Source organism: Cajanus cajan, chromosome 10, assembly GCF_000230855.2.
Source record: "Cajanus cajan strain Asha chromosome 10, NIPB_CcT2T_4, whole genome shotgun sequence".
Lineage (NCBI taxonomy): Eukaryota > Viridiplantae > Streptophyta > Magnoliopsida > Fabales > Fabaceae > Cajanus > Cajanus cajan.
The window spans coordinates 43,559,004-43,586,366 of NC_138526.1; the positions used below are offsets into that span (position 1 = coordinate 43,559,004).

General features: G+C 30.1%; 4 protein-coding genes across 4 annotated transcripts; 2 read left to right on the top strand and 2 right to left on the bottom strand.

Moving 5' to 3' along the window:
- Positions 1-286: 286 nt before the first annotated feature.
- Positions 287-1,939, top strand: LOC109806589 (transcription factor MYB74). The gene is made up of 3 exons (XM_020369041.3): positions 287-566; positions 808-937; positions 1,026-1,939. The coding sequence occupies exons 1-3, from the start codon at positions 431-433 to the stop codon at positions 1,735-1,737; spliced, it is 978 nt and encodes a 325-aa protein (XP_020224630.1). The 5' UTR covers positions 287-430; the 3' UTR covers positions 1,738-1,939.
- An 8,192-nt stretch (positions 1,940-10,131) lies between these two features.
- LOC109806590 (putative GPI-anchored protein At4g28100) lies at positions 10,132-11,633 on the top strand. Its single transcript, XM_020369043.3, has 2 exons — positions 10,132-10,878; positions 11,135-11,633. Exons 1-2 carry the CDS (start codon positions 10,300-10,302, stop codon positions 11,450-11,452), a joined length of 897 nt encoding a protein of 298 aa, XP_020224632.1. The 5' UTR covers positions 10,132-10,299; the 3' UTR covers positions 11,453-11,633.
- Positions 11,634-17,789: 6,156 nt separating this feature from the next.
- LOC109806360 (equilibrative nucleotide transporter 3) lies at positions 17,790-20,826 on the bottom strand. Its single transcript, XM_020368733.3, has 9 exons — positions 20,663-20,826; positions 20,469-20,573; positions 20,146-20,301; positions 19,917-20,060; positions 19,726-19,831; positions 18,999-19,171; positions 18,740-18,900; positions 18,299-18,557; positions 17,790-18,157 (listed from the first exon to the last, which is right to left on the bottom strand). Exons 1-9 carry the CDS (start codon positions 20,693-20,695, stop codon positions 18,050-18,052), a joined length of 1,245 nt encoding a protein of 414 aa, XP_020224322.1. The 5' UTR covers positions 20,696-20,826; the 3' UTR covers positions 17,790-18,049.
- Positions 20,827-24,418: 3,592 nt separating this feature from the next.
- PETC (photosynthetic electron transfer C) lies at positions 24,419-27,071 on the bottom strand. Its single transcript, XM_020368389.3, has 5 exons — positions 26,912-27,071; positions 26,572-26,813; positions 25,560-25,677; positions 24,901-25,083; positions 24,419-24,723 (listed from the first exon to the last, which is right to left on the bottom strand). The coding sequence occupies exons 1-5, from the start codon at positions 26,948-26,950 to the stop codon at positions 24,622-24,624; spliced, it is 684 nt and encodes a 227-aa protein (XP_020223978.2). The 5' UTR covers positions 26,951-27,071; the 3' UTR covers positions 24,419-24,621.
- Between the last annotated feature and the right edge of the window lie 292 nt (positions 27,072-27,363).

A 27,363-nucleotide genomic window follows, 5' to 3' on the forward strand; every position in this document is an offset into this window, starting at 1 on the left:
GAGGAAAAAGAGAAGTATCGCATATAATTAATTTCATCGAGTCTCAAGGATTTTTTTTTTTTTTTTATGAGTGATCAAGTCTCAAAGATGAGTATAATTTATCCTTTTCAATGCAGTATAGGTACACTTGTATGCATGTATTAGCCATATTACCGTGTATAATTATACGTAGAGTAGAATCACGTGTATACGTCTGCTGATAAATACATTGCAGAAGGGCGGCACCAAATCCTTTTGACTTCCAACAAACAGCCCCACTTTATTTTGCTATAAAGGTAGGGGTCGTCTTTGCATTGTATTAGATCCAACCAACGTTTACTTTCACCACAAACCTCTTCCTTTCTCTCTATCTTTCGTGTTTGAGTGCACTTTGCGGCTGCACTTTTAGAAATCATTCGCCCTATCACTGCACCACTCATCTGCTTCCAAAATGGGAAGAGCACCTTGCTGCGACAAGACTAATAGTCTCAAGAAAGGTCCATGGACACCCCAGGAGGATCTCTTGCTCACCAACTACATTCAGACTCATGGACCAGGAAATTGGAGAACCCTCCCCAAGAATGCTGGTATATATGCTATCTACCATTTTTATGTTGCCTTTCCCAACTCAGTAAATTTGGATACAACTTTAGAAGAGTTTTTCAAGACTTCTTTATCTGAAATAAAGTTTTTTTTTTTTAGACAAATTCTGGTAAACTTGCATCCAACTAGACTATTATCATAATTTTTGTGTGTTCATGTTCACTAATTGTTGAATATCAAGTTGTTAAAATATATTGGACTATTTTGAATGATTAAATATTACAGGTCTACAAAGATGTGGCAAGAGTTGCCGTCTTCGATGGACTAATTACCTTAGACCCGATATCAAGAGAGGGAGATTCTCATTTGAAGAAGAAGAGACAATCATTCAGCTCCACAGTGTCTTGGGAAACAAGTACGTGTTTGATTTCACTTCCTCAAAAATGTTTAAACTCTTTTTTTTTTTTTTGAAGAATCCTGTGCTTATATGCGTTCATATTTAGGTGGTCGGCTATAGCAGCTAGGTTGCCAGGGAGAACCGACAACGAAATAAAGAACTATTGGAACACCCACATTCGGAAGAGATTGCTTAGAATGGGAATTGACCCTGTTACTCACACTCCACGCCTTGATCTTCTTGACATGTCATCGATTCTCAGGTCAGCAATTGGAAACGTTAACCCATCGTTTCTGAATTTGCAAGGGTTATTGGGTGCCCAAGCGTTGATGAACGTTAACCCAGAGTTTTTAAAGCTTGCTGCCACTGCCACTTTGTTATCTTTGAAGAATGAAAACCCATCAAACTTTGTTACACAACAATTAAATTCTGGGAATTGCCAAGTACAAAGCCAAGTTGCTCCTAGTGATCAGTTTCATACACCAACTCAAAGCAACAACGTTAACGTGAATGGTTTATCAAGTTCCCCAGAGAATTCAACTCCTTCTAATTATCTTGGGGAGAATAATTACCTGATTGCTCAACAAAACCAAGTTGATAATTTGCTACATGATCCGGAATTGATGCATTATTTAAACAATGCAAACCAAAACATGGGCTATGAATCGGTTCTTTCTACGCCTTTATCGACTCCAACCCCATTGAATTCATCGTCAACGTATGTGAATAGCAGCACAGAGGAAGAGAGGGACACCTATTGCAGCGATGTGTTCAAGTTAGAAATTCCAGAGAGTCTGGACATTAGTGATTACTTGTAAATAATGTGTGTCAATGTGGTTGCGTGCGTTTGTAAACTGCTGTTTACTTTGCTTTTAATCATTTATTATTCTTGTTACAATTTAAATATTTGGGTCGAGCAGAATTTTGTAGTGGGGTTGGTTTCTTCTTTGTTGTCAATATTTCTGATATGATGACACCAAGTCTTTGTAATTTTTATCAGTATCTATCTTTTGAATGCTTTCTGTTGGAGTTTAGCAACTTAGCTGATTACACTCTCTAAACTTTAATTAGAAAAGAATGATTCGAGAATAATAATGAACTGAAAACATGCACTTAACAGATTGATTAAACTTTTGCTGATATATAGAAGAGTGAACTCAATGATAACCTTTAGAATTTAGTACAAAGCGGGCTATTAATTACTGATAGTGTTTTGATAATTTACGAAACATCATTAAGTTCATCAACACTATGTGCCGTCATATAGTATCAAAGAATACGAAGCTTCGTTAATTCTTTTTGGAATAATTTGATGTGTTAAATTTTCAAGATTCAACCTAATAATTTAAATGGTTAGATGAAGTGTAAATTGAGATTTGAGAGAGAGAGCGGAAAGATACCCTTGGAAGCAACCATTTTTTAGCTTAAAAAAAGAGAGGAAACCACATATTTATGTAGTACAACTATTAAGAAAAGACAAAAATTTAACTTAATTTTATAAAATTAATTTATAAGATAGATGATTTTATTTATAATTGATGTAAAATTTTTAATATATTACTCGTATCAAAATTTAAATATTTTAAACTTAAAATTTATAAAATTAAATATTTATAAATGATTTAACTGTGACTTAATATCATCTTTAAAAAAAATATATTAGAGTCTAATTTAATTTTATAAAACTGACTTATAAGGTGAAGATTATTTTTATTTTTTTATATTATTATAGTTTTATTTTTAGTAGTCATGAGATTCCCATAAATTAGTAAGAGAAAAAAAATTATAAAAAAATCATAAGAAAAAATTTGTACTACAAGTTTCAACAATAGAATTAGTCTTAGAAATTCGGTGCATATTTAGATTTTAATAAGAAGAGTTTAAAAGTATTTTTATTTATAATTATTTTCTCTTTTTTATTTTTTGTATTGGAATTTGAAATTCGACACTAAAATTCATAAGAAAACTTTTTCATAAGTTATCGAAGCGTAGTTTTAATTTGTACTACGAAATCATAAAGGTTATTTTATCTTTTTTTTAATATTTCCTTTGGACTATTTTATAAGACTTAACTAATTGAATATGATTAATCAAATTAATTAACTTGTAGCATTAATTTATTAAATTTATCTTAAATTGACATGTACATTTATAAATTATTTTTTCATTATTGTTGTTATTATTAACAATTTCACTATTATTTATCAATTAATAAAGTTGTCATCATTATTATTATCTTCAAAACTATTAAAATCATTATCACTATTGTGAATTTCTCTATTATTCATAATATTGTCACTACCATTATTATTATTTGCATTATCACTACTACCAACACTATTGTAACTATCACTAACCCTTCTAAAATTACCATCACTATACAAACATACTCTTAAATCAAATTTGATAGAATATGAGACTTTCAAAATAATTTAAAAATTAGAAGAAAAAATACTAAAACTAGAATTTTGTTGTATACGTAGTTTTTAAAATTTTAAAACTTGAAACTAAAAACAAGCCCTTTATTAAAAATAAAATGAGTTTATTATTATTTATTTTTAAGATTGAATTAGTAGATCAGATCATAAGAAAATGAGTTTATTGTTATTTAATTATTTTTAAGTTGTATTATTAAAAAAATGTTGTGGCCTATTAGCTCAATTGGTTAGAGCGTCGTGCTAATAACGCGAAGATCGATACATTGCAATTTTTTAATTTTTAAAAACTTGCATTGGAAGATATTAAAGAGAAGTAATGTAGATGGAAGATATAATTTTCTCATCACAAATCTCTCTTTTCTTTCTATTTTTCTCTTGATTTGAAAATATTGTTGTAAAAAGGAACTGTGTAAGAAGAACTATCATTTCGTAATTTCAAAGAATTTCAAAGTTGTAACTTAGAAAAGGAAAATGTTCGTGTGACACAAATTTGTATACAAAGCCAACTGTTTTTAATCTGTCAAAGTTCCAATGTTCTATATAACATGTAAACACGTGGATTGGGAACTGGCTTGTGCAAAACCCTTTGATGCCATTGCCATGTAATGTATAGCACGTGACCGCTTCGAAGAACATGATAATTGGTAGGGATATGCAAAAAATCTAAATTGATCCGAACCGATCCATAATCGATCTGATTCATATTGAAAAATTTGATCCATTTTGAAAAAAAATCCGAACCGAACCACTTTATAAAATCGGTTCAGTTATCCAATCCATTTTTACAAAGTGGATCGGTTCGGTTCGGTTTGGTTTTCTAGAAAAACCGATCCATATATGAGTAAAAAAGTGGATAACTGCACCGCACCGAACCGATCCAATTTTAAAAAAACCGATCCATATGTTAAAAAAACCAAATCAATCCACTTTATAAAAAAAGGATCGGTTAACCGATCCACTTTTATAAAACGGTTCGGTTCGGTTTGAATCGGTTTTTTGAAAAAAACAATCCATGAACACCCCTAATAATTGGACATACGAAAGCAAAGTAATTCCAACATAATGTTTTAATGAATCTATCCATCATCTTTGGGCTTATCTTATCGTATTCCCATTGTTGGCTATTCCTCTACTCAACACCGCCCATACAAAAGTGTTTGAACTTTGAACTAGAGAACCGCTAGCCACGTTTATCACCATGCTAAAAGAGAGACATATGCCATTTGATTAATGTTCATCTTTTCAGCGATCAAAAGTGCGTTCTTGTCCTTTTCTGTGATAGTGGGAAACCAAATGACGCGTTAATTATTCAACTCCAAGCTTTTAGATATGGTAGAAGTTGTTGTGGCTAATTTGTGTCCATACTTTACTTGGCATACAAAATGAGTTACTTTCATATTTTGATGAGACATAAGGTGCATTTGTTCCTTACGCACAACAGAAAATTCATCTTTACACTTACAAGGTTGAAATTACAAGTTTTACAAGTTATTTCCTCTGAAATTGCTGTTGGGGAGATTTCAAACACGGAAAGCATCTTCCACAAAAGTGGAAGCAAAACCCGTGTAATGCATGAACCAATTATCATCGCTTTTGTGCAAATTAATTATCCCTTGTGTGGCTTAATTTTCTAGAAAAGGAGAACACGTCATACATGCTACTGTTACGGTGCTAATCTGAATATCTTGGCTTATCTTTCTGTGTGTAATTTCTCTCCGAGTCCTAAAGCAAATTAACTTTTATATATATATCTTGACAATAATATAAACAAACTATAATGGAATCACATATATCCATCAGTTACAAAGAGATTAACCACTTTAAAGTACAAGCAGATTGGTGAATTTCCACGCATTTTTCTCAGGGAACAAAGACTTTGCGGAAATAAATGTTTTTCTTATACTAAGATATTGGTAAAAAGGAAAAAAAAAAAAAAAAAGTAATAAGCATAGATAGATTGAATGTTATATCATGTGAACCATATGACGCTTAGATAATTAAATTATAATAAATGGTCTATATATGTACTGTACTAACCATGTAAAGAAAAGTTACAAAGTCAGCTAATTATATGTTAAGTATCTTTGAGCGTAAAAATTAAACCATAAAATTTTGGACTCTAAAGGGACAGCTGGAAGTGTGGCGATGAACGGTTTGAACACGACATAATCTGCAACGTTTTTTTGTGTGTTTATGTAAAGTGCTTTTGGACTTGAAAGAAAAGTGGGCCATAGATTCTTTTCCGATTCCTTGTGGTTCATGACGCACCAAATACGGTACAATTACATCACCGCTTATGAGTTATGATATATATATATATATATATATATATATATATATATATATATATATATATATATATATATATATATATATATATATATATATATATATATCAGTTAATCATTCATATATTGTCAGTGTAAAAATTTTATACTGGTAATTAATTATATCTTTTAAATTATTTTATTTTATTTTTATTTGATTAAATAAGAAAATGATATGATACTATTAAAAAATATGATTGGTTGTCAGTGTAAAAACACTTTACACTAACAATGTATGAGTGGTTAACTATATATATATATATTCATTTATTCTATGAATAAGTTTATTTAGATTTATTTCGTTTAATAATTCATATTTTATATCAAATATCAACGATCTAATCATTGGATTTAAATTTCTTAATGCATATATCAAATCTGTAAATTTTTAAAAAATTTAAAAATTATTTGATACTACCTTTCATTAATACAAATTGACGGATAACATGTTTTATAATTATCCATCAATTTGAATTAATGAAACAAAGTGTCAAATGATTCTCAAATTTTTAAAAAATTTACAGATTTGATCTATATATTAAGAACTTTAAATTCAACGGTTGGATCGTTGATATTTGATATAAAATATGAGTTATTAAACGGAATAAGTAAACTTACTCCACGGATCACTCCTCATATATATATATATATATATATATATATATATATATATATATATATATATATATAAGATTATAATTACATCGGTGTAACTTTTACTAAGTGTTACACTGCTCAATAACTTTATATTAAATGTAAATTTTGCAAATCCAACCGTTAGATTGAAAGTTCATATCTCTTAGATCATATATACAAAATTTTATATTAATCCAAGATGATTTGATATTTTATTTTTATAAAACAAAATTGACGTAATATATTCATTTCAAAATACATTAAAATATGAACATTTTGATTACCTTCAAGTTGTTGTTCAATTTTAACAAAATTATATATATATATATATATATATATATATATATATTCCCCTTTTCTTTTCTTTTAAAAGTAAATTATTTTGATTTTAGTTGCAATTTGGAATAAGGCAGCCCAAGTTGATCCAATTTAGTTAGGAATGAAAAATAAAATGACTAGAAATAATTATTATAAGCTTTCAAAAAAGAAAAATAATTATTGTGTGGTTTAGAACAAAATTATACAACTAATTTGATGTGTTCGGAAACTCATTGATTGGGAAATAAGAAATGACATATAAGTATAACTACTAGTTTTTCAATAAACCTGACCAAACATGTTATTAGAATTTCATTATTTTTATATCCATTATTTTAAAATGAATAAATTATATTTCAATTGCATTTCCTTGAGCAAGAAATGATTGGTTTGAGAAAGTATTCATTTAACTTTTTCTTTTCTTTCTGGTTCTTCTATCGCCCACGCAAAAGGCTTGAGCTGTTTGAATTTGAAAGCTATGGTTTCACGCATGCTATTAAGAGCCCAAAAGTGCACCTTTGTCCTTGCTCTTGCTCACGCCACTTCTCTTAATTTGCTTAATAATCCCAATGTTCAATTTATCAACGAATTAGAGCACCATAAGAATTATATTCCACATGAGAGGTGCGAAAGAAACCTTCACCACGTTAGCCCCATCATAGCTTTCAAAAGCAGACGAAGTTGTTGACCCTTGTTTTGCAATTTGTTTGTGCGTAATTGAATGGCAACGTTTACTTTCAGTACATATTCCTTTACTTTTCTGTTTTTTCTCCATATTAATTATTATACAAAAAATATTTATACTAGTTATGTAATCCATGCATTGCAATCATGTGAGTTGTTCTATACTTCTATTGACACTCTCATTCTTGACAAGATGTGTAACACATGCATTGACAGATTTTCACCTAAAATAAAATCACTGACAGATGAAATTTTCATTTTATCAACAAAATCATTGACTTCACTCTGTTGCCTTTATGGAATTAGAAGCGCCGACGAATTTCAAACAAGGAAAAATTTAATGTCACTGACCAAAGAAAAAAATTATATTGATTTGTCGTGAACATGTTAAACAAATAAAAAACAATTAGCTATACTTGAGAAATTGTATAAAAACAATTAGCTATACTTGAGAAATTGTAGATTAAAAGACGACGAAACTCATATGTATATAGTACATACGTAAACCATAACTTCCGTAATAATCTTTTTCTCTCTAAAAATTCTCTTCAACAAATTTTCATGTGCAAATTTTATAGATTAAAATTATATTAATTAAAAAATATAATGACACATTAATATAAAAAATTGTAGAGAAAACATAAAACATTAATTATATTAGAAATATTTATCGTATATATTTTGTATTAATTTATATTTATATACATGAGTATATTTTAATAGTAATATAATAGATAATTGTATCATATATATTTTAATTTGTATGTTTTTCTTTATTTAGAAGAGTTCTAAAATTACCTTATGAAACTCTATTTTAAGAATTTTTTAAGTTGTGTTTTAGAATCTTCATATTTTTCTTTATATTTTTAATTGAACAAAACAAAAATATTTTGATCGTCATTGTAGGTACGTAATTGTTGGTAGTATTTATTCAAAAACATTTTAAGTGGGTTTTCAAGTTTCATCCATGAGATTTATGAGTAAAAGATTTTCAAGTTTCACCTCAAAACTTGAAGAGAGAATTTTCAAATACAAATATAGTACTTTTTTAGATAATGAATACCCTTATGGATGTATGCATGAGAGGTTGAATCATGTTAAAATAAAATTTTGTGTGGTGATGTTTTTAATGTATTTCTCATCATTCTTGCATGTAAAAAGGAATAGAGCTTTTTTTTCTTCCAACAATGATACTAAAGTTCATGGTTCGTACAATATGTTGACCTGTCTTTTGAGTATTGAAGATTGACACAAGGCGATTCAAATATTCACATAATGGAGATAAGAAATATTGTAAAATAAAATTATGGTTGAAGATGATTGTGATGATCATTCAAGACAATAAGAAGATAAAGTTTGAAAATTTTAATTGAAGGATGAATTGTTGAAAAAAAAAATCAAATTTTCAAAATTGAAATATCTAAGATACTGTTTAGATTTTAAAAGATTTTAATTATTTTAGGATATTGTTTAGAATTAAAATTATTTAGAGCAACACAATAAAAAGAGAAAAAATGTTTTTAGATTGTTAGAAAATATTATTAGAAAAATAAAATGAAAGAGAGTACTATGTTGTAACACTAATTACTACTGACTTAAAAACAAATTCTTATGGATTTTCAATGCAACACAAAATTCTATTTTTCATCACAAGGTTAACACATTGACATGTCTAAACATATGTATTCGAGGTGAAATATGTTAGAGTATCTGTAATGGAGCTGCTTATAAGCAATTCCTGTGCCACATCACTGTCACATCAGCTCTGATCCACTTTGTGAGTTGCTTAAATTTTAGCAGACTTAAATTTTAGCAAAGTTGGTTGTAGAAGCAACTCTGCTAAAATTTAAACAACCCATAAAGTGAGTCAGAGTTGATTTGACAGTGATGTGGCACATGAGGTTGCTTATAAGCGACCTCCATTTGAGATGCTCTTAGAACCTTATAAACAATACCTATAAAAAATATAAAGAGAAAAGATGGAGTGTATAGATTATAGAATAATTATTATATGTAAAATGTGATCCTTGTACCTTTTATAGTGCAAAATATCTTATTGTAGGCAATCAATTAAGGATAGTTAAATGTTATCAAAATCAATATTGCGTCTGCATGCTCTTAAATGTATTAAAACTACAGACAAAGAATTAATGTAAATCAAATGTTGCCAACAATCATAAATTTGATATAATGAAAAAAATGAAATTAAAGGTCAATGAAAGAAAAATTAAATATCATTACACTAATTATAATAATAATAATAATAATACAAATACTTAATATATTAAAATCTATTAATTTAATTTAATATAAACAAATTAAAAATATATATTATCTCCACTTTTCTTTTACTTCTCTCTTATTAAATAATATATTTTTTAAAGGTTTAGGATTTGATCAGAAAAGAGAAGGTTTGTCATGTCAGGCCTTTTGTGGACTAGACCACAGGCCTTCAATAGGTAATCTGGCATATTCCTACTCCTATTGTTTCATAGTAGGTTGGTTAGTTAACCTTTCAAAAACAAAAAAGACAGAGAAAATAGAATACCTCGATGAATTAACTAAACAATAATAAAATAATAAAAAATTAAAAATTACTTAAAAGACATTTCTTATCACTCATTTGTTAAAATTATGACTAAAAATAAAATAAAAAATAATTAAATAGCATCCTCTATATATGCAACAAAATAAGATGCACATATTTCAGTTATCTGCACATTTTAAAAAAATATAAAATAAAATTTGAAATGTGTAAACCATAATAGAAAGTGCAGGTCAGGGACCATCCTATAATAACTTAAAATGTCATTCTTCTTACAATAATATTTTTATACATTTATCCTAAAATTACACCTTTCTTATCCATTGGCACACAAAAGTTTCCACTTCCCTCAACTACGTTACGACTTTCTCAGAACACCAAAGCAAAAGCAGTACACTCCAGAACTTCCAACACTTAACCTCAAAAGCCAAAATGCAATCATTCACTCCCTTTCTAGGGTCCGTCTTTTTCTTGGCGTTAATATCAAACACTCTTCCTTCCTCCAACACCGTCCCTTCCTACCCGACCCAAACGCCGACCCAGATATGCCGCCTCGACCTCTCCAACGAGCTCTTCGGCGGCGTCAACCACGCCTGCGGCACCACCCTCGACCGCAGCCGCTGCTGCCCCGTCCTCGCCGCCTGGCTCTTCGCGGCCCACGCTCGAACTGCCCTAGAAGTCTCCGCCCCGGCGCCGCCTCCCTCCGGCGACCTGCCCATGATGCCGGATGACTCCCAAAAGTGCGTCAACTCCCTCCAAGACTCACTTCGGAATCGGAGCATCCGAATCCCACAACCGAACGCCACCTGCGACGCCATTCTCTGCTTCTGCGGCATCAGGCTCCACCAAATAACCTCCCTCAGCTGCCCCAACGCGTTTAACGTCACCGCGTTTCGCAACGTCTCCGGCACCCACAACGCCACCCCCACCGCCGTCGTTCGCAGTTTGGAAAAGAATTGCCGCAACGCTTCCTACGCCGGCTGCACCCAATGCCTCAATGCCTTACAAAAGGTTGCACTTACACTTCTTTTATCCTCTCCCTTTATAAACATTGAATTTAGTTTACCTTTCGTCGGTGTGGGACTATCGAGTATCGTTCATTGAATCATAATGCAGCGTTGATTTTTTTGCTTGTCGTAGTAATTAATTTTGGGTTGACCTGCGAAAATGACACTGCCATGTGCATACGGCCTAGGTTTAGCATTAAGTCTTACATGGTCTACAAGGCAATGTTTGGTTATTGTAACTTTGATTGGTTTTGACGCAGATAAAAGGGTGTAAGAAGGAGAATGAGAGTGAGAGTGAGAGTGAGAGGGCGAAGAAGATGTTTAAGCGGGACTGTCAACTCATGGCGCTGACGTGGCTGCTTGGAAGGAACAAAACGGCGTACATACCCACCGTTTCGGCGGTGTTGCGAGCGGTGATGTACAGTGCGCATCCACACGAATCCAAGTGTAGTCCCGACCAGGAGAACATGCCCTTGGCCGTTGATTCCCTGCAATTTGAGACGAGCAAGGGTTCATCTTCGCTGTTGAGGTTGTCTTCGATTATGCTTGTCATCGTTACAGTTGTTTTCTGCTTCTGATTGAAGGGTCTATTTGTTGCGCATTGCGAGGGTCCTCGTGTATTCGGGATGTCACGTGAAGCTATTACTATTAGACAAAAAATGTGCAACCAAGTCTGTCTTTTCTCACTGTAAATTTCGGATTCCATTCCCTTATTAATTTTTGTACATATCTATCCATTTATTATTATTATTATTATTATTATTAAAAAAAGTTCCATTAAAACACTTTTAAACATGATCTTTTGAATGTGTATTTATTTATTTATTAGTTGAATTTATTAAAAATCATGAAAATTTATAAGTCTTCAAGAATCATAATTTATAAGTAGCAAGTTAGCTAGATAGTGGTATAGTGTAGTACTGTTTTAGGTCGTTCCTAGTCTCTCTTATTCTTTATTTTTCTCCTCCAATCCAAGGTTGGATGTACCTCGAGGCTCGCCGAAGGGTACAGGCTTGGTTACCACTTACCCTAACCTATTTGTCTTTTACATCAGAACACGGGGCATGTCACATGTGTGACCTGTAGTGCGATGCGATTGTGCTATTGTCTTATTTAAGTTCTAGTTTTTCTTGTTATTCCTTTTTATTTTTGTCAACTAGATTACCTTTTATATTCCTTTTACAAATTGTTTTGGTCCACAAAATGTACTATGCATAATTTAGCTTATTATTTAAAGTTAAAAAATTCAAAGATGTATTTTGTCTATTTTTATCTTAGAATTAAGATTTTATATTTGATTATTATGATTTTACGAGTCTCGAAAATTTTAAATTTTTATATGATCTTTACTCATTATTGGATATTTTATGTTGATGTGTGATCATAGTAATTTAAGGTAAGATTTTGTCCTAGATAAAGGGTCAAACTAATTCCAAATGGGCTTGGGAGGGGCTTGATCGATTGCATGCTAGATACAAGGCACAAAATAATTTGGATTGGCCCTAGGATTGGCTTGACCAGTTATATGTTGTAGATAGGGGTGTTCAAAAAACTATATTAAACTAAACTATTGTAAAAATTAAACTAAACTAGACTATAAAAAATTAAACTAATTTTTATAAAAACTAAATTAAACTATATTTTAAGCTTTAGTTCTAAAAACTAAACTATTATAAAAAGTAGTTTAGTGCACTATAATTCTAAATAAATAATTAATTTATAGGATTAAAAAAATAATTTTTATTTATTAATTGAATAAAAATTTATATACTTTTCGTAATTATTACTCTTTCAATATTTTTAATATAAATATTAAAAAAATTAAAAAAATGTATTATATATATTTATATACAAACTTATCTATTTATTATCCAAATAATTTTATTTTTGATGGTAAAAAATATTATTATTTTAATAAAAATAATTTACAGATATTTCCTATAAATCTTTTTATGAAAAATAATCTACAAGAAATTTTTGCAAATTTTGCTATAATTTTAATGATCATAGAAAATTTTTTCCATGGTCAAAATTTACAGAAAATATTATAAGAATTTTATTTTGTTTCTTGCAAATTTTCTTGAAAAAATAAATTTGCAAGTAATGTTTACTAAATGATAGAAAAATTTTGCAGGTAACTTTTCCTACGGATTTTCCTGTCAATTTTAATCTGCAAGAAAAATCAAAAAAATATTTAAATTTATATGTTTAATATTTTAAAAAAACTTCAAGTCTCACATCAATTGAAAATATAACAATTAAAGAATATATAAGTTGGGGCAACACTTACCTTATAAGTTGATTTGTATGATTAAGTGTTAGGCTTATAATTTACAATCTTAGAATTTAAAAGATTATATATCACATGTTGGGGCGTGAAAACAAATGCTTCGGATAAATTCATTGTGATCATTAGTGATTTCTTTAATTTTTTTCGTAAAAAATATTCTTACAGAATTTCTTGCAAAAAAATTCGCAGGAAACTTTCTTACGAATTTTTTTTGTAGGAAACTTTTCTGCGATTTTTTTTTTGCAGGAAACCTTCCTGCGATTTTTTTTGCAAGAAATTTCGCTGGAAAATTTCTTGCAAATTTTAAAATTCGCAAAAACATATTATCCACGAAGTTATTACCTGTAGATAAAATTTCGCAAAAAAAATTGTAGGAACAACGTTTCCTACAAATTTTTATGAAAAATTCGCAGGAAAAATCGCATGTAATAAAAAAAATTATAGTAGTGTTAATTCATAATTAATATCAATGATTTGGTAACTCAATTTAAAAATGTTGATTTTAAACTTTTTTTTTTAACGTAGTTCAATTTAGTTTATAGTTAATAATAGTTTTATTTAGTTGATATTATAGTTTAGTTTAAACTCCTAGAACTATAGTGCACTAAAGTAGATAATAGTTTAGTTTAGTTTAGTCAATATTTATTTTAGTTCAATTTAGTTTGATGAACTATTTATTATAGTTTTGTTTAGTTTTCTTCTAGTTTAGTTCAATTTAGCAATTTGAACACCCCTAGTTGTAGACTATCCTAACTCGTTATAACCCTATCAAAAGCATATTTAGGAGGATACACTTGTTTACCAGTCTTGAGCCTAAAAGATGTAGGGGTTAGGCCGATGCATCTTCTACATAGATGATGTGCTCGACCACGTCAGTATGACCCGATTGGAAAATATCAAAAAGGGGATAGTTGTTGCTAAGTGTGACCCTCTTAGTAAATATTTGGGATGGTACATTTGTCCACTAGTCTCGAGCCTGAAAGGCACAAGGATTAGGTCAACATAGCCTTTGAATTAAGTGAATTTTGAACCAAATATATTAGACATGATCGTCTCAGTAAAAGACAGGGAGGATACAAAAATAAAAGTATATGATTAAAAAGAAAAGTAAGAGATTAAAAAGAATATTAAGATGTTGGGATTTTGTAATAAGCATACCAAGTTTGTTGTAATATAAGTTTTTTTGAGTATGGGTCAATCCACAGGAACTTGAAAGATATTTTATAATCCCTAATATCCTAATGAAAACTTGTCATAGAAAGATTTACAAATTAATATAAACATTTTATTGTGTATTTTTAATATTAAATTTATAAGAAAACAACAATAGAAAGCAAATGTAAATTTGAGAAATAAGAGTGAGATAAACTATTGGAATTAAATTTCACTTATCCTACTCCTATGTCCTTCTAAGAGTATCTATATACGATTTCTATCACTCAATATTATTGAATTCTTTAATATCATTCTGAATCAATTCCTTACCTTTAGAGATTCTAAAGATCCAAGTTTCAAACTAATTTCTTAGTTTATCAAATCAAAGTCCTTGCATTAAGTATAAAAAAAATTAGCTAACGACTCTAAATTTATTCCTAACCTTTAGAATCATTAGGTGATTTGATTCAAAACAAATTTAAAACATGTTTTCCAACAAAAATATAAATCAAAAATCAAAATGTGAGTGATCAATTTACCTCAAACATTAAGAATATGATCAAATCATTAACACTAAATAATAGAACATCATATATAAAAATCAAAAGGATTACATTAGACTTTGATAGATTACACTCAATCCCTACAAAAAAGATAGAATTATGTGCCCATGGTAATTAATTAGAGCAATCTCAATGTACAAAAAAATAATATAGAAAGAAAAGATTGAACCTAAGATCTTTGTCTCCAAATGATCTCAAAGCTTTCTTCCTTCTTCAAAGCTTTCTTCTCTCTCTATTTATATTCTAATGATGTTCATTTTCTCTCTCTAATCCTCTATATATGTCCAAGAAAATAAAACAGAGTGTGTTATAAATAAATAAATAATCAATTCAGTCTTTTGTAAATAATTGAGCAAAATTTTAAATTCTTCATAGTGAGAAACAAGTAAGTCTTCAATAGTCATTCTTGTTTTTCAGTTTGGATGACAATTAAATTGTGAATATTTTTATTTTATTTTATTTTCTCCTCTCAAAAAGAAGGGACAAGGACACCCAAAAATCAGACTAACCCCTAACTAAACGGGAACGGGGAGTGGGCAAGTGGGAACCCAACAGCGTCCTAAAACAAACAAAAAGTAACACGCATCCAAACAGTGGAGCTAGTTGTTGTAGGAATGACCATTTCCCACCCTCTCTTTAAAAAAAAAAGAGTAAAAAGTATGCACAAAACTTCAACCACTAATCTTAGCTAAGCCACATGTGGATGTGAATCATTTGAGTTATACTCCAGTATGGACGAGTCATGTCATTGGACAACAACCTTAGAGACGCACTCAATGTTGTTTGTTTGTTTTTAAAACAAGCTACTCAAACCTTTTTAATTTTAAAAAAATAAAAATAACAAAAACAAAGAGTTCTCATCAAAGGGTGAATAATTTCCAAAAGCGTGCGTCGGGCTCAAAATTTACAAGAGTTTGTAATGCATCTTCTTATGAAACGTGATTATATTAGAAAAATCGATTAAATCAGTATAAATCTTATATGTCGTCTCTTTTACCACTTAATAACTCTTTAAAGTTTAACCTAATATATTTGGCCTTTTTTGTGCATTTGTTGCATCCACCTGTAATCGTTCTCTCTTTTTTAAAAACTTGTGAGACGACTTGTTAATCCATTCTTTTCAAGATAAATAATTTCACTGAAATAAAAAATAAAAAAAAACCGTCCACTAGTCTTCTAATTTCTAAAGTTTCAAAACCGCTTGATAACTTTGTGGGAATAGATATATATTAACTGAGAGCGACTTATTAGACAAATTTGATTAAATTTCTTAATAAATATTTATAAGAGAAAAAAATTAATATTTTTTCCATAAGTTAAAATTAACTTATGCATTTTTTTTTTGTTTGTAAAAAAGTATAATATATGAAGACTCATTTTTTTTCGCTTCAACCTTTATATAACTCTAAATGAAAGTTTATTTCTTCATTTTTTATCCTATAGACTCCTTTGTAACATTTGAATCATGATTGAGGTTATAAATATTTGAATGAACCTAGTATCTTTGTATAATGCACTTTGTCAAAATCACAAGTATCATATACTCGAGGAAAAGAGTCATTTTAAGTAAGGGTTTACTTTAATTAAATAAGCTTCATTTATTTATTCAATTTAAGACAAACTTGATATATCATTTTTAAGGACTAACTAGCCATTTCTAAAATTAATTTGACTTAGAAAGTTTATTTAAAAATTATTTTATGTTTTTTTTAAATAAACAAACAAATTTACTTCTAAATAGATTAGTACTCATTGAAATCATTATGCAAATCAACAATATTATTATTGTTGTTTACTTAAATATGTTGACTTGATTTATTAAATTTAAAAGACTTTATAGATAACTTTAAGTCTGATCCTTTTAATTAAATAAACTTTGACTTACCTTATTCAATAAATAGACATCATGACCTTATATGGTAAATTATGTTAAGTCCCTTACGAATCATTTCACATCTTTTCTCTCTTACATAAGATATGAGCTCGAATATTCCCCTTTGATGAAAGCATATTTTGAACAAAATTTATATTAAATTATTTATATTAATTCTTACTCTCATGTTCCTCCCTTTATATGGCGATACATGGAATTCTTTTCCTAATCATAAATACATTCTATTGAATATATATCATAAATTTTTAAATAAATATTTACATGTCACCGTTTAAATGGAGAACTTCATGGTAAGAACGTAACGAACTTGATCTAAGTTTTTGTTTTTCTCCTATTTTATGTCCTCAATGTAGGGTTTGAAACTCACAAGAAGCAACTAATGGTTAGGCCCAAGGTAACATTGAAAAAAGATATATCTGGAAAGTGGAAATACATTTTTAGGCGTAGTTGGTGAAACCAATTGGATTAGACGCAAATAGGAAAACCCAAATTGAAGTTGTACAATTGGGCTTGTTTTATTTTAAAGGTTATGCACTGAAACAAATTTGTACTGAATATACTGAAGAAACAGGCTGAATTGGATGACGTGTCTTTATAATATTGCTGCAATTTGCAGATATGATATAGACATCGACCTGGTTAAATTGAAATTACATTTTTCTGGTCTAATAATAGACCTTATGAGACAGGGAAAGAGGAAAATGAAATCAGTTTTAACCGATGACGAAAAAGAACATATAATTTCTCAAATTGTCAAATGATAATGGATCATATTAACAATAGAGGTAAATATTTTGAAATATGGTATTATTTTGAAACAAATTACAGATTACTTGAGACTTGATCCTTCTCTCACCTTAAAACATGGAAAAGAAATGCTAATTTGGTGGCATATTCATTAGCTGAAAATTGTATCTTTTTCATAAAGATAATATCTTCAATGTAATCCTTGATTATATCCACAATATCATTTTAATGAAAAGAATGTGATTATGATGTTGTAAAAAAAATAATAAAATAAACATAATTTCTATTGTGAAATTAAATAAGGTGGAGCCTCAACCCAGCCCTGTGCAAGAACATTGGTAAAACTGTTACAGAGAGAATGTCATTTTATCAGATGTTGAATGTGGTTGGCTCTCATTGATATATATCAAATGTTGGATTACAAGTTTATGACGAACCAAGCACCCAAATTAACCTATAAACACTTATCAATGTTTTACTAGGAACACCTCACAACCATTTCTATAATCTGGTCTAGAATGAGATGTCACCACCCTTTACCTATTAACCAAAGCCAATCAAGTGTTACCCCTGCAAAAATACCTCCAAGAAGAAACAACACCAATAGGTTTCCCAAGGCATTTTGTTCTGGGCCCTACAATAAGTCAAACACACAAAATTAATGTGTCTCAAATTTTAAAGGGTTAAATAATTTTTTTAGTCATGTAAATACGATAATGTTCATTTTTAGTCAATGAACAATTCTGGCAGTGTGTAACACTTAACACAGACTCACCTTGTATCCTTTGGGTGCAGATGTTAGAACACAGACAGTGAGGTAACCATTGGATAGCCCCAAGAAGGACGTTAACATTATCATCCAACCTTGGTCACCATACTTTGCTGTGAAATAAAATGCTGGAACAAGTAAAAAACGGCTAAGAATGGCGATTGTGATCAACTTTCGGGACTCCAACTTCAAGCATTTCAAGAGTGGAATGTATCTTCCAATCAGATCCCATACATTATACATGGCAATTAAAACGAGAGCATACCTGAAACAATGGGATATATCAACTGTTACAATGGTACATATAATCTTAGAATACATATCTTGGTCTAATGTTTTGCGTCTAGTCATAAAGGAACAAAAGAGCTTTTACGTGTAGAGATCTAGAAGCTAAAACAAGTAAAGAAAATAAACTAAGTTGTAAATTGTAATGAATAATGAACATACCATGTGCCTAAACTATGTGATCCAGTATCTTCTGACAGGAATCCAGGGAAAATAGACAGGGTTAGCGTATAGATTAAGAACATATCAAGTGCATAGTCAATGTTTTCCAATAACAATTGCTTGTTTCCCTTCCGTTCTGTATCTTTTGTATATTCATTGGCCTGAAAAAAATAATTATTGCATAAGCTGAAATGGTGAACTTTGAACAACGAAAGTTTTGGGATGCATTGAAAAGTAAAAGAAACTAAAGAAACAGTACTTCTCCAGGTAATGTCCGAATGCCTCCAGCTGCAAGGTCAGATGAAACAGTTTTGGATCCTTCTGATGCTGCCTTTGAGCGGAAGTACTTCACAATTGGTATTTTAGGGAAAATAAATGCGTAGAGAACAACACAAAGGAGCTCAAAGAATGTTGAAATGGCAAAGAAAAGAACTGCATGAACAGTGTAACATGACAAGTGATTAGTAGCTAAATATACAATGATCATAAATTCATAACTAATATATATATATATATATATATATATATATATATATATGTATATATATATATATATATATATATATAAATGTTCAATGTGAGAAGTAACTAAAACTTAACTAACTGCATATCTAATAACAATCTCCCTTAAAAGCAATGACAGAGGACTATTATTTTACTAAAACAAAAGGAATTGTTCTGCTACCTCATATTTGTTGCTGATAAAACAATTATAAATCTTCAATAAACCACAAAAGTATAAATATGTTCATGGACTTAAATATTAGATTAAAGGATCAATTTCCAGACTTATTCCTGACAAAATTGACTACACACAACTCAAAGCGATTTCAATAAAATTTTGTTAGTTAGAACCACTGTCATGTCAAACATCAAGGAAATCAAAAGTAGAAATATTAGTGAGACTATAGAAGTATTTATTCATATTCAATTTGGAAACAAAAGAGAAACAATCGATTTCTCAGGTATTGGAGAGTTGAACCTACTGGCTCCTTTGCGAAGACCATCCCCAGAATTATCAAATGCTGCTTTTGTAATTAACCTCAAAGCAGAGGTTAATGCACCAGATGCTGCCAAACCAGCAAGGAAAGACTGTAACAATAAAACCATATTAAATAAATTAATAATCTGAAGGTATATTTAATAACTTGGTAATAATTATATCACTGATGCTGACCTGAATGAATTCTGGTTTCATGTAGGACAAGTCTCCCACCATTCCACCTTGAACATGAGCATCTGCAACTCCAAAAGCACCACTAAGTGCACATATACCGATGAAAGTTCCAATCCCTCCTTTACCAGATGTTGCTAAATTTAACTACAGCAGATTGGTAGGAAAAATAAAATAAAAACCATCCTAAAGAGAACTAATGCAAGTTCACAAACAAATTAATAGGACTTACAATTAACACCAACAAAGTGCTAATGAAAAAAAGTATATATCCAAACAGATTCCGTGTTCGTGTATTGAGTTTTGCCTCATTATACGTCAGTATTGCAAGTGTTCCAACTGCAAATGGCTGATAAACAAGAGTAAGCACCCTAGATGGGTGGTATTTCTGCACAAGGGGACAAAAAGAAATTAAACTATGTCTAAGTTTCTATACCAGGACAATTCTGTTATAAAACAATTAGCATATAATATATTGATAAAAAGGTCTCTAAAACATTGCATAAATTTGAATGAGAGGTAAGATAATTAATCAGAAAAATATATTTCACTTACGGGAAATAAGTATCCGTAGTAATCTTCTATTGTCAGCATACTATTCCATGAGAAAAGGCATCCATTGCCAAGGAGCCAGCAAACCACTATTGCAGCATATTTTCCCTATTCCAAATTATAGAAATTAAAAGATAATTCAGCTTGCGTTTCTAAGCTATAGAGTAATAGATAGATCCAGGCACAATTGCACAAACCTCAAGACGTGTTGGAACCTCACTGTTGACCATGCCTTCCGTGGATGCTTCTTTTCAATCAAGTTCTGTAAGATAGTAAATTGATTACCTCAAGGCTTCAAAGTGTATATATAATCTATTACCTCAAGACGCCCCAGGTACCACCTATGACTTTATAAAGTAAAATAGAAACGGTAGAATTTAATATGAATTTTAAAAAAAAATATAGTATTTGTTCCTTAAATCAATGACAAAACCAGGTGTATTTCTTGTTCTTATTAAATATGAACAAATACTACTTGAAAAGTGAGAAGAATCTTATAATAATAGTAAGAGTCGGTGGAAATATTCTTAAATATAGAAAAATAAATTAGTTTTTATAGGAATTTTCTATTTATGTTTTATTAAATTTAATTTGTTTAGATTATTTTAAAATTTATTTTTTATTTTTAGAATAAGATATAAATATTAGATTCTTGTATTACAATTTTTCTTTATATATAAAGAGCTTATGAATAAAATTAGGTCATACCCTTCTAATAAAAATATATATTTACAAAATACCAATAACATAACGTAAGTTATATTTGATGATAACTAATAAGTTATAATAAAAAAATAATAAATAATATAATAATATATAAAGATAAATTATGTTAAATGAAAGATCAAGTCCTTTGTTTAAGGGAACTATTATTAGAATACAAATAAGGTTTTATATAATTATGAGTTACAAACAAGATTTTATATAATTAATAAAATACAAAAAATGTTTAATATTGATAAAATAATAAGAAAAATAAGAATTTATAAAGTACATATATTCTAATAGTTAAAAGACATAATCAAAAATAGAATTGTGAGAGTTTAGACGAAAACAAATAATATCTTACAATTATGTAATTATGTGTAAAATAATCTAATAAAAAAATCAAATAACAAATATAAATACCCTTTCAAAAAAATGCTAAATAAAAAAATAATAAAATTATAACCCTCCTCTTCTCTTTATGATATAGATAAATATCGAATAAAACAATAAACCTAACAAGAGTAATATTAGTATTGGAATCTATATACTGTAGTTGATAAAAGTCAAATGTGTCATATTCATATGTGATAACGACACCTACAATATTCGTCATTATATATATAATAGTTCCGGCGCAGCGCAGGCATTGCAATTAACAGTATTTGGCAATTTGCAGCCATCGCTTTAGTTTCAACTTCAAAATGATGATTAATGAACAAGCTTTTAGCTAGGCAATGTGAAAGGGAAAGAAAGACCAAAAATGCATGTTTGAACCATATACAGAAAATTATTACATAGCATTACCCATTAAGAAAACAAAATAAGCATCAATTGTGTAAAAATAAAAAATAAAAAAATAGTGAAAAACATAATGGAAAAAAAATGAAGGGACGCAACACAACATAGCATGAAAACTACATGAATGGAAAATGAAGAAAATATTGAAGGCTTACTATCGTTGTAGATTACTGCTAGAGAAAGAAAAAGAGAAGTGGCTGAAAGGAAGTTGATGAAGCAGAATATTGAAACTGATGGAGGGAACATGGCAGCTATAAGTCAAAGGTGAAACTTGAGATGTGTAATCATTTGACCAAAAGTGTCTGGTGTGGCACACCGTCACAAATAGATGTGCTTCAATGAATTTATCTAATGGTACTTATGTAGGGCTGCGCAAAAAATTTAAATTGATCTGAATCATATTAAAAAATTCGATCTATTTTAAAAAAAAATCCGAACCAAATTACTTTATAAAACCGATTCAATTATCCAATCTATTTTTACAAGGTGGATCGGTTCGGTTTGGTTTGATTTTTTAAAAAAACCGATCTATATATGAATAAAAAGTAGATAACTGCACTGCACCGAACCGATCCAATTTCAAAAAAATTGATCCATATTTTAAAAAAAACCAAACCGATCCACTCTATAAAAAATGGATCGGTTAACCGATCTACTTTTATAAAACGGTTCGATTCAGTTTAGATCAATTTTTAAAAAAAATCGATCCATGAACACCCGCATGTATTCTCCTTTACGTTGATGATCATGCTTTAAAATCTGAATTCAACTTCTCATGTTTTGTGTTCATACAGTGCCCTTCCCGGGGTTGAATATGTCACAATGCTGACGCGAAATCTTCTGTCTTCACATTGATATTGGCTAGTGCATGTATTTAAATTTCAAACCACGCGCATTCTTACTAATGTTACACAATTTATTTTATTTCTGTTTTATAATAAAGTTTGTCTAGTTGACCAGTGTTTTAAAATCAAGTAAATATGAGTGTGCTTACTCTTTGTGCACGTGCTTAAAGGGATTAATTTATAAAATCAGCTCGTATATTTGTAAGGATGCGAATTTTTATATAAAATAAATTATGAAAAATATTTATTTTATATATGTTCACAATTTTTTAATAAAAATTAATTGCTACTTTAATGATGAATATTTTATATTAATAATAATAATTAGCAACACGAAACACTTCACACCTCTTTATATTTTATCTTAGAATTAAAAATAACTCATCTATTAAATTAATTTATTTATTGATATAAATAATTTTACATTGTTTATATGATTATTTTTATCATTATTTATTGTTGAAATGCATAATAATTACATAATAATAATAATAATAATAATAATAATAATTTATCTAAATTATACATTATATCAAAGTTATCCAAATAATTAATTTATTATTTTTATCAATATCTAATTTTAAATCCTTTTATTTAGAATCGGGACATTTGATTTCTTCCTTTTAAAAATATGAAAATTTAAGTTTACAACCAATTTAACATTTATTAATCATTAATTTTATAACATTAATCTATTACGTGTAACAACCTAGAGATTTTGTCATAATATTTAAAGATAAAAAAAAAAAAAAACACATACAAATGAAATTTAGTAATAAAATAAATGTAAATCATCCATAAGAAAAAACACTTATATCTTTTTTACCTCTTATTACATCACTTATTACTAATCAAATTTGTCAATTTATCTCTGTTTTTCAATTTCTTAATTCCCTCTACGTGTACCTTAAAATTTGGGAATACCTTCATAATAAGTCTTTAAAGTAATTTGCAGGTCAATTTAAAATATTTTTTTTAAATATTTTCTTTAAATGATAGCTATTTATTTTTTATTAAAAATATCCATATGCACAAGTGATTGGCGTCCTCAAAAATGCATGGACCATGATTTTTTTGCTTGATCCATGACCTGGATTATTTGGAACTAGCCTACAGATTGTGAACCGTATAGCTCATAGATCTTCAACAAGTTGCAGGTGCTTTACGGGGCCATTTGGTTGTAAGAGGGAAAAAAAAATTAGAGTGGCTTAAAACAAAGGAGGTGAATGGAAATTAATGAGATATAGAATGAAAATAACTAGAACTTCATAGTCCTATATAAATCAAGAATGATCCGTTATGTGAGTGCATCTTCACCACATCTTAACCTTGTTTGCACTATAGAAAAACTTGATAAAAGGTATGGCAAGGATACCTAAGGTTCAATATTTGGCAGCACTAAGCAATGCTTTGCATTAAATGAAGAAAATAAGAACAGAGAAAAGGCTCACGAGAAATTATTAGATGATCTGGATCACTACGTGGCAAATATCCCAGTCAATCCTTTATGTGACATATAAGGTTTCTGATTTACCAACAAAAATTAATAAAACTTGATTATGTGTTGAGTGGATATGAATTGGAACCATTGCAGTCCAGGACTTGGTAATAGTCAATTTTCCCGTGGGAGAGTATGATGAAAAATTACATGGGAAAAAGAAGCCTGTTCAGGTTCCTTTCCATCTTAGCTTCAGTTCACAAAATATCAACATGATTACAAAATATATTTATGCATTAATACAAAACAGAATGTTTGAATTTCATATTTAAATATATATGACAACAGAGGGACGGCTTTAAGATGTCTAAGCCCACCATGGAGCATCACCTGTTCTGAAATCTGTTTCAACCCAAGGAACAAACACGACCTTCCCCTCATCTATATCACAATGCGCCAATGCCAGAGACTGTCCAACAACAAAAACATTCATCATTGTTCAGGCAACAGATAAGTGGAACAAAGATTGAAAATTGAACAATTCCGGGGTTGTGATGAAACTAATCATAAGGAAGTTTGGATACCATCCTTCTAAAGTCCAAGTACCATGAATTTCTCAAAAGACATGTTTTTCGTATTTACTTACCAATGGAGCAGGTCCTCTCACAACTCTTCCTTGGTCATTGTACTGAGATCCATGGCAGGGGCAGATGAACTTGTTCTCGGCTTGATTCCACGGCACGACGCATCCGAGGTGAGTGCACACGGCATTAATTGCATATGTTGCAAGGGTTCTGTCTTTCTCCACCACAAGATAGGTAGGATCTCCCTGTAAATAAAGAGGGTGTGATTCAAATTGTGGATTTATGAAAAAGTTAGCACAAAACTTATTTGTAGTTCATTATGTGCTTTTAGTGTTGTTGAAAATTTATCTCGATAATCTACATAATAAGTTTTGCATTAAAGATGAATAAAGGTCACTCAGGCAAAACTCCAATTGTGATTGGAGAATCACACCAAAAGTACTGCATCTAAGTTTTGTCTAAAAAGTTTTTATGGTTGGAAGCTGAGAAGGAAATCATTTTCACTTCTAGGCCAAACCTTTGGTTTATGTAGCTAGAACTATAGTTTATATTTCACTTTCACTCTATAAAATTGGCAGTGTTTGCAAGATAAATTTGTTGAGGAAAGAAAAGAGCTCCAAGAATTGAAGAAAAGATGCAATGAGAAACGACACCGAATTGAGGCATCTGCAACTTGTTGAAGATCAATAAGAACACAAACACTAAGCAGCTGTACACTCACCTTCAATCCTTGTGTAAGTGTTCGGTCACCAGGTCCATGTGCCTTGAGCCATTGCTCTGCAACTACATCATTTCCGACAGCATCCTTGGCAACAGTACCACCAGCTGAAGACCCTGAACTGTAATTTTTTTTCTCATTCGTGTTAATGGTTTGTATAGATGAAGAAACTTGGATTGAATAATCAAAAGCAGTACATTGGAAGATTAATAGTTAATTATCAAACTTCTTTTGGCCTTGCTACATGTATCCGCCAACTCACTGGACCAGAAACTAGTTATCAAACTTTTGGATACTAAATACTAAAGAATTGAGGCAAAATTGCAAACAGAAAGAAATACAATTCAGTACTCCTCCCCCAATATTATGAATGTGCAAATTTTTAACTTCCATCTCTTCTTTCCCTCCCACTACAAAAATCATCACAATTATAATCACACCAATTAAAAGCATGATTTACAAATTAGCTTCAAGTAATAATACAATTATTGAAGAAGAGGCTGCGCATCCAACAAAGCAGAAGCTAATTATTCAAGGTTTGAGAAAACTCTCTCATCGAATTACCATCAAATAAAAGGTGATAGGTTGTATTTTGGTATTTGTTTGTTGGGAGATATTTTCATCAGAGGAGTTATGATATCTTATTTGTACAAAAGAATTATCAGCAAATGCTATTTTATATTTTGAGAAGTACATATACTAGAGTAAACTCTCAACTTAGTTCTCCAAAGTTACACACGACACCACATTAGTCCTAAAATATTCGTTACTAAATTAGCTCCTTATTGATTTAAAATGTCACCATATTCACCCTTAAGCAAGACTAAAGCGATGAAGTACAAAATAAAATTAAAGAAACAAATTAAACCCTTAACAAAGTAATTTGATGACAAAATCTTTCAAGGATTAAGGAAACATGTTGCATCAGTTAGGGACTAATTTGACAACAAAAAATTGTAAATAATTAATGTGATGAGAAATACAATTGTGAGGCTAACCAAGAAGAGAAAGTTACCCTGGAGGAACGAAGAAGTAGGTGTAGGGAATAAGCATTCCAGCACTGGGGAGTGAAATGGCACCAAGAAGAAGCAGATTCATGAGCTGTCTTTTTCCCATGTCAGGGACTCTATCAGCAGGAATGCTCGTGGCTTGGCATGCAATTCTCATTCCCTTGCTCTTCCCCATCATTTGCTTCCTCACTGGTTTCACAAGAAGTGCTTGTGAGGGACTGAAAATTCCACTCTTTCCGGAGCATAGCTGAAATCACAAAACATAAAGACCCTTGTTAATTCAGAAGCACCAAGCATATGTATGCTATACATTATAGAGAAAAAGTAACATTTTACTTTGAATACCTGAGATGGGGTTGTAGGAGATAGAGTGGTGGATGCCATGGTTGCACAAACACTCGTTGATGATGAAGATTGAGAGATAGAGAGATTGTGAAGTGAAGATTTCAGGTTAAAAATGTCCACAACTGTCAACACAACAGTTTTTGCTGGATAAGGCCACGTAGGTGCCACATAGCCACATGTTCTTCACCCAATCAACACATTATCTTTCTTTTTATTTTATTTTTATTTTTTGTCCAGCAACTTGTTTTTTGGTCGTCATGGACATGATCCAGATCCAGCATAAATAGCAGCTTGTTTTTCAATTTTTTATTTTTTGTCATGCAATTTGGGCTTGTTTTGGATTGGGTTTACCCCCTGTTTAGGGTTCCTGGGCTTATCTTAAGTGTAACAAGGCGGGCCCATATGATTTTTAGGCCTTGTTCCCACGATATCTTTGGGCATGGCAGAAAATA

Bases quoted from the DNA above. Each gene is read 5' to 3' on its own strand.
- PETC (XM_020368389.3), bottom strand. From the start codon at position 26,950: ATGGCATCCACCACTCTATCTCCTACAACCCCATCTCAG. The intron at 26,814-26,911 runs GTATTCAAAGTA...TTGTGATTTCAG, and splicing joins CTCCTACAACCCCATCTCAG to CTATGCTCCGGAAAGAGTGG. The intron at 24,724-24,900 runs GTAAGTAAATAC...GTTGTTGGACAG, and splicing joins TGAGAGGACCTGCTCCATTG to TCTCTGGCATTGGCGCATTG.
- LOC109806360 (XM_020368733.3), bottom strand. From the start codon at position 20,695: ATGGTCAACAGTGAGGTTCCAACACGTCTTGAG. The intron at 20,302-20,468 runs GTAAGTGAAATA...CCCCTTGTGCAG, and splicing joins ACTACGGATACTTATTTCCC to AAATACCACCCATCTAGGGT. The intron at 18,558-18,739 runs GTATGTTCATTA...CCATTGTTTCAG, and splicing joins TCACATAGTTTAGGCACATG to GTATGCTCTCGTTTTAATTG.
- LOC109806590 (XM_020369043.3), top strand. From the start codon at position 10,300: ATGCAATCATTCACTCCCTTTCTAGGGTCCGTCTTTTTCTTGGCGTTA. The intron at 10,879-11,134 runs GTTGCACTTACA...GTTTTGACGCAG, and splicing joins GCCTCAATGCCTTACAAAAG to ATAAAAGGGTGTAAGAAGGA.
- LOC109806589 (XM_020369041.3), top strand. From the start codon at position 431: ATGGGAAGAGCACCTTGCTGCGACAAGACTAATAGTCTCAAGAAAGGT. The intron at 567-807 runs GTATATATGCTA...TAAATATTACAG, and splicing joins AACCCTCCCCAAGAATGCTG to GTCTACAAAGATGTGGCAAG. The intron at 938-1,025 runs GTACGTGTTTGA...GTTCATATTTAG, and splicing joins CACAGTGTCTTGGGAAACAA to GTGGTCGGCTATAGCAGCTA.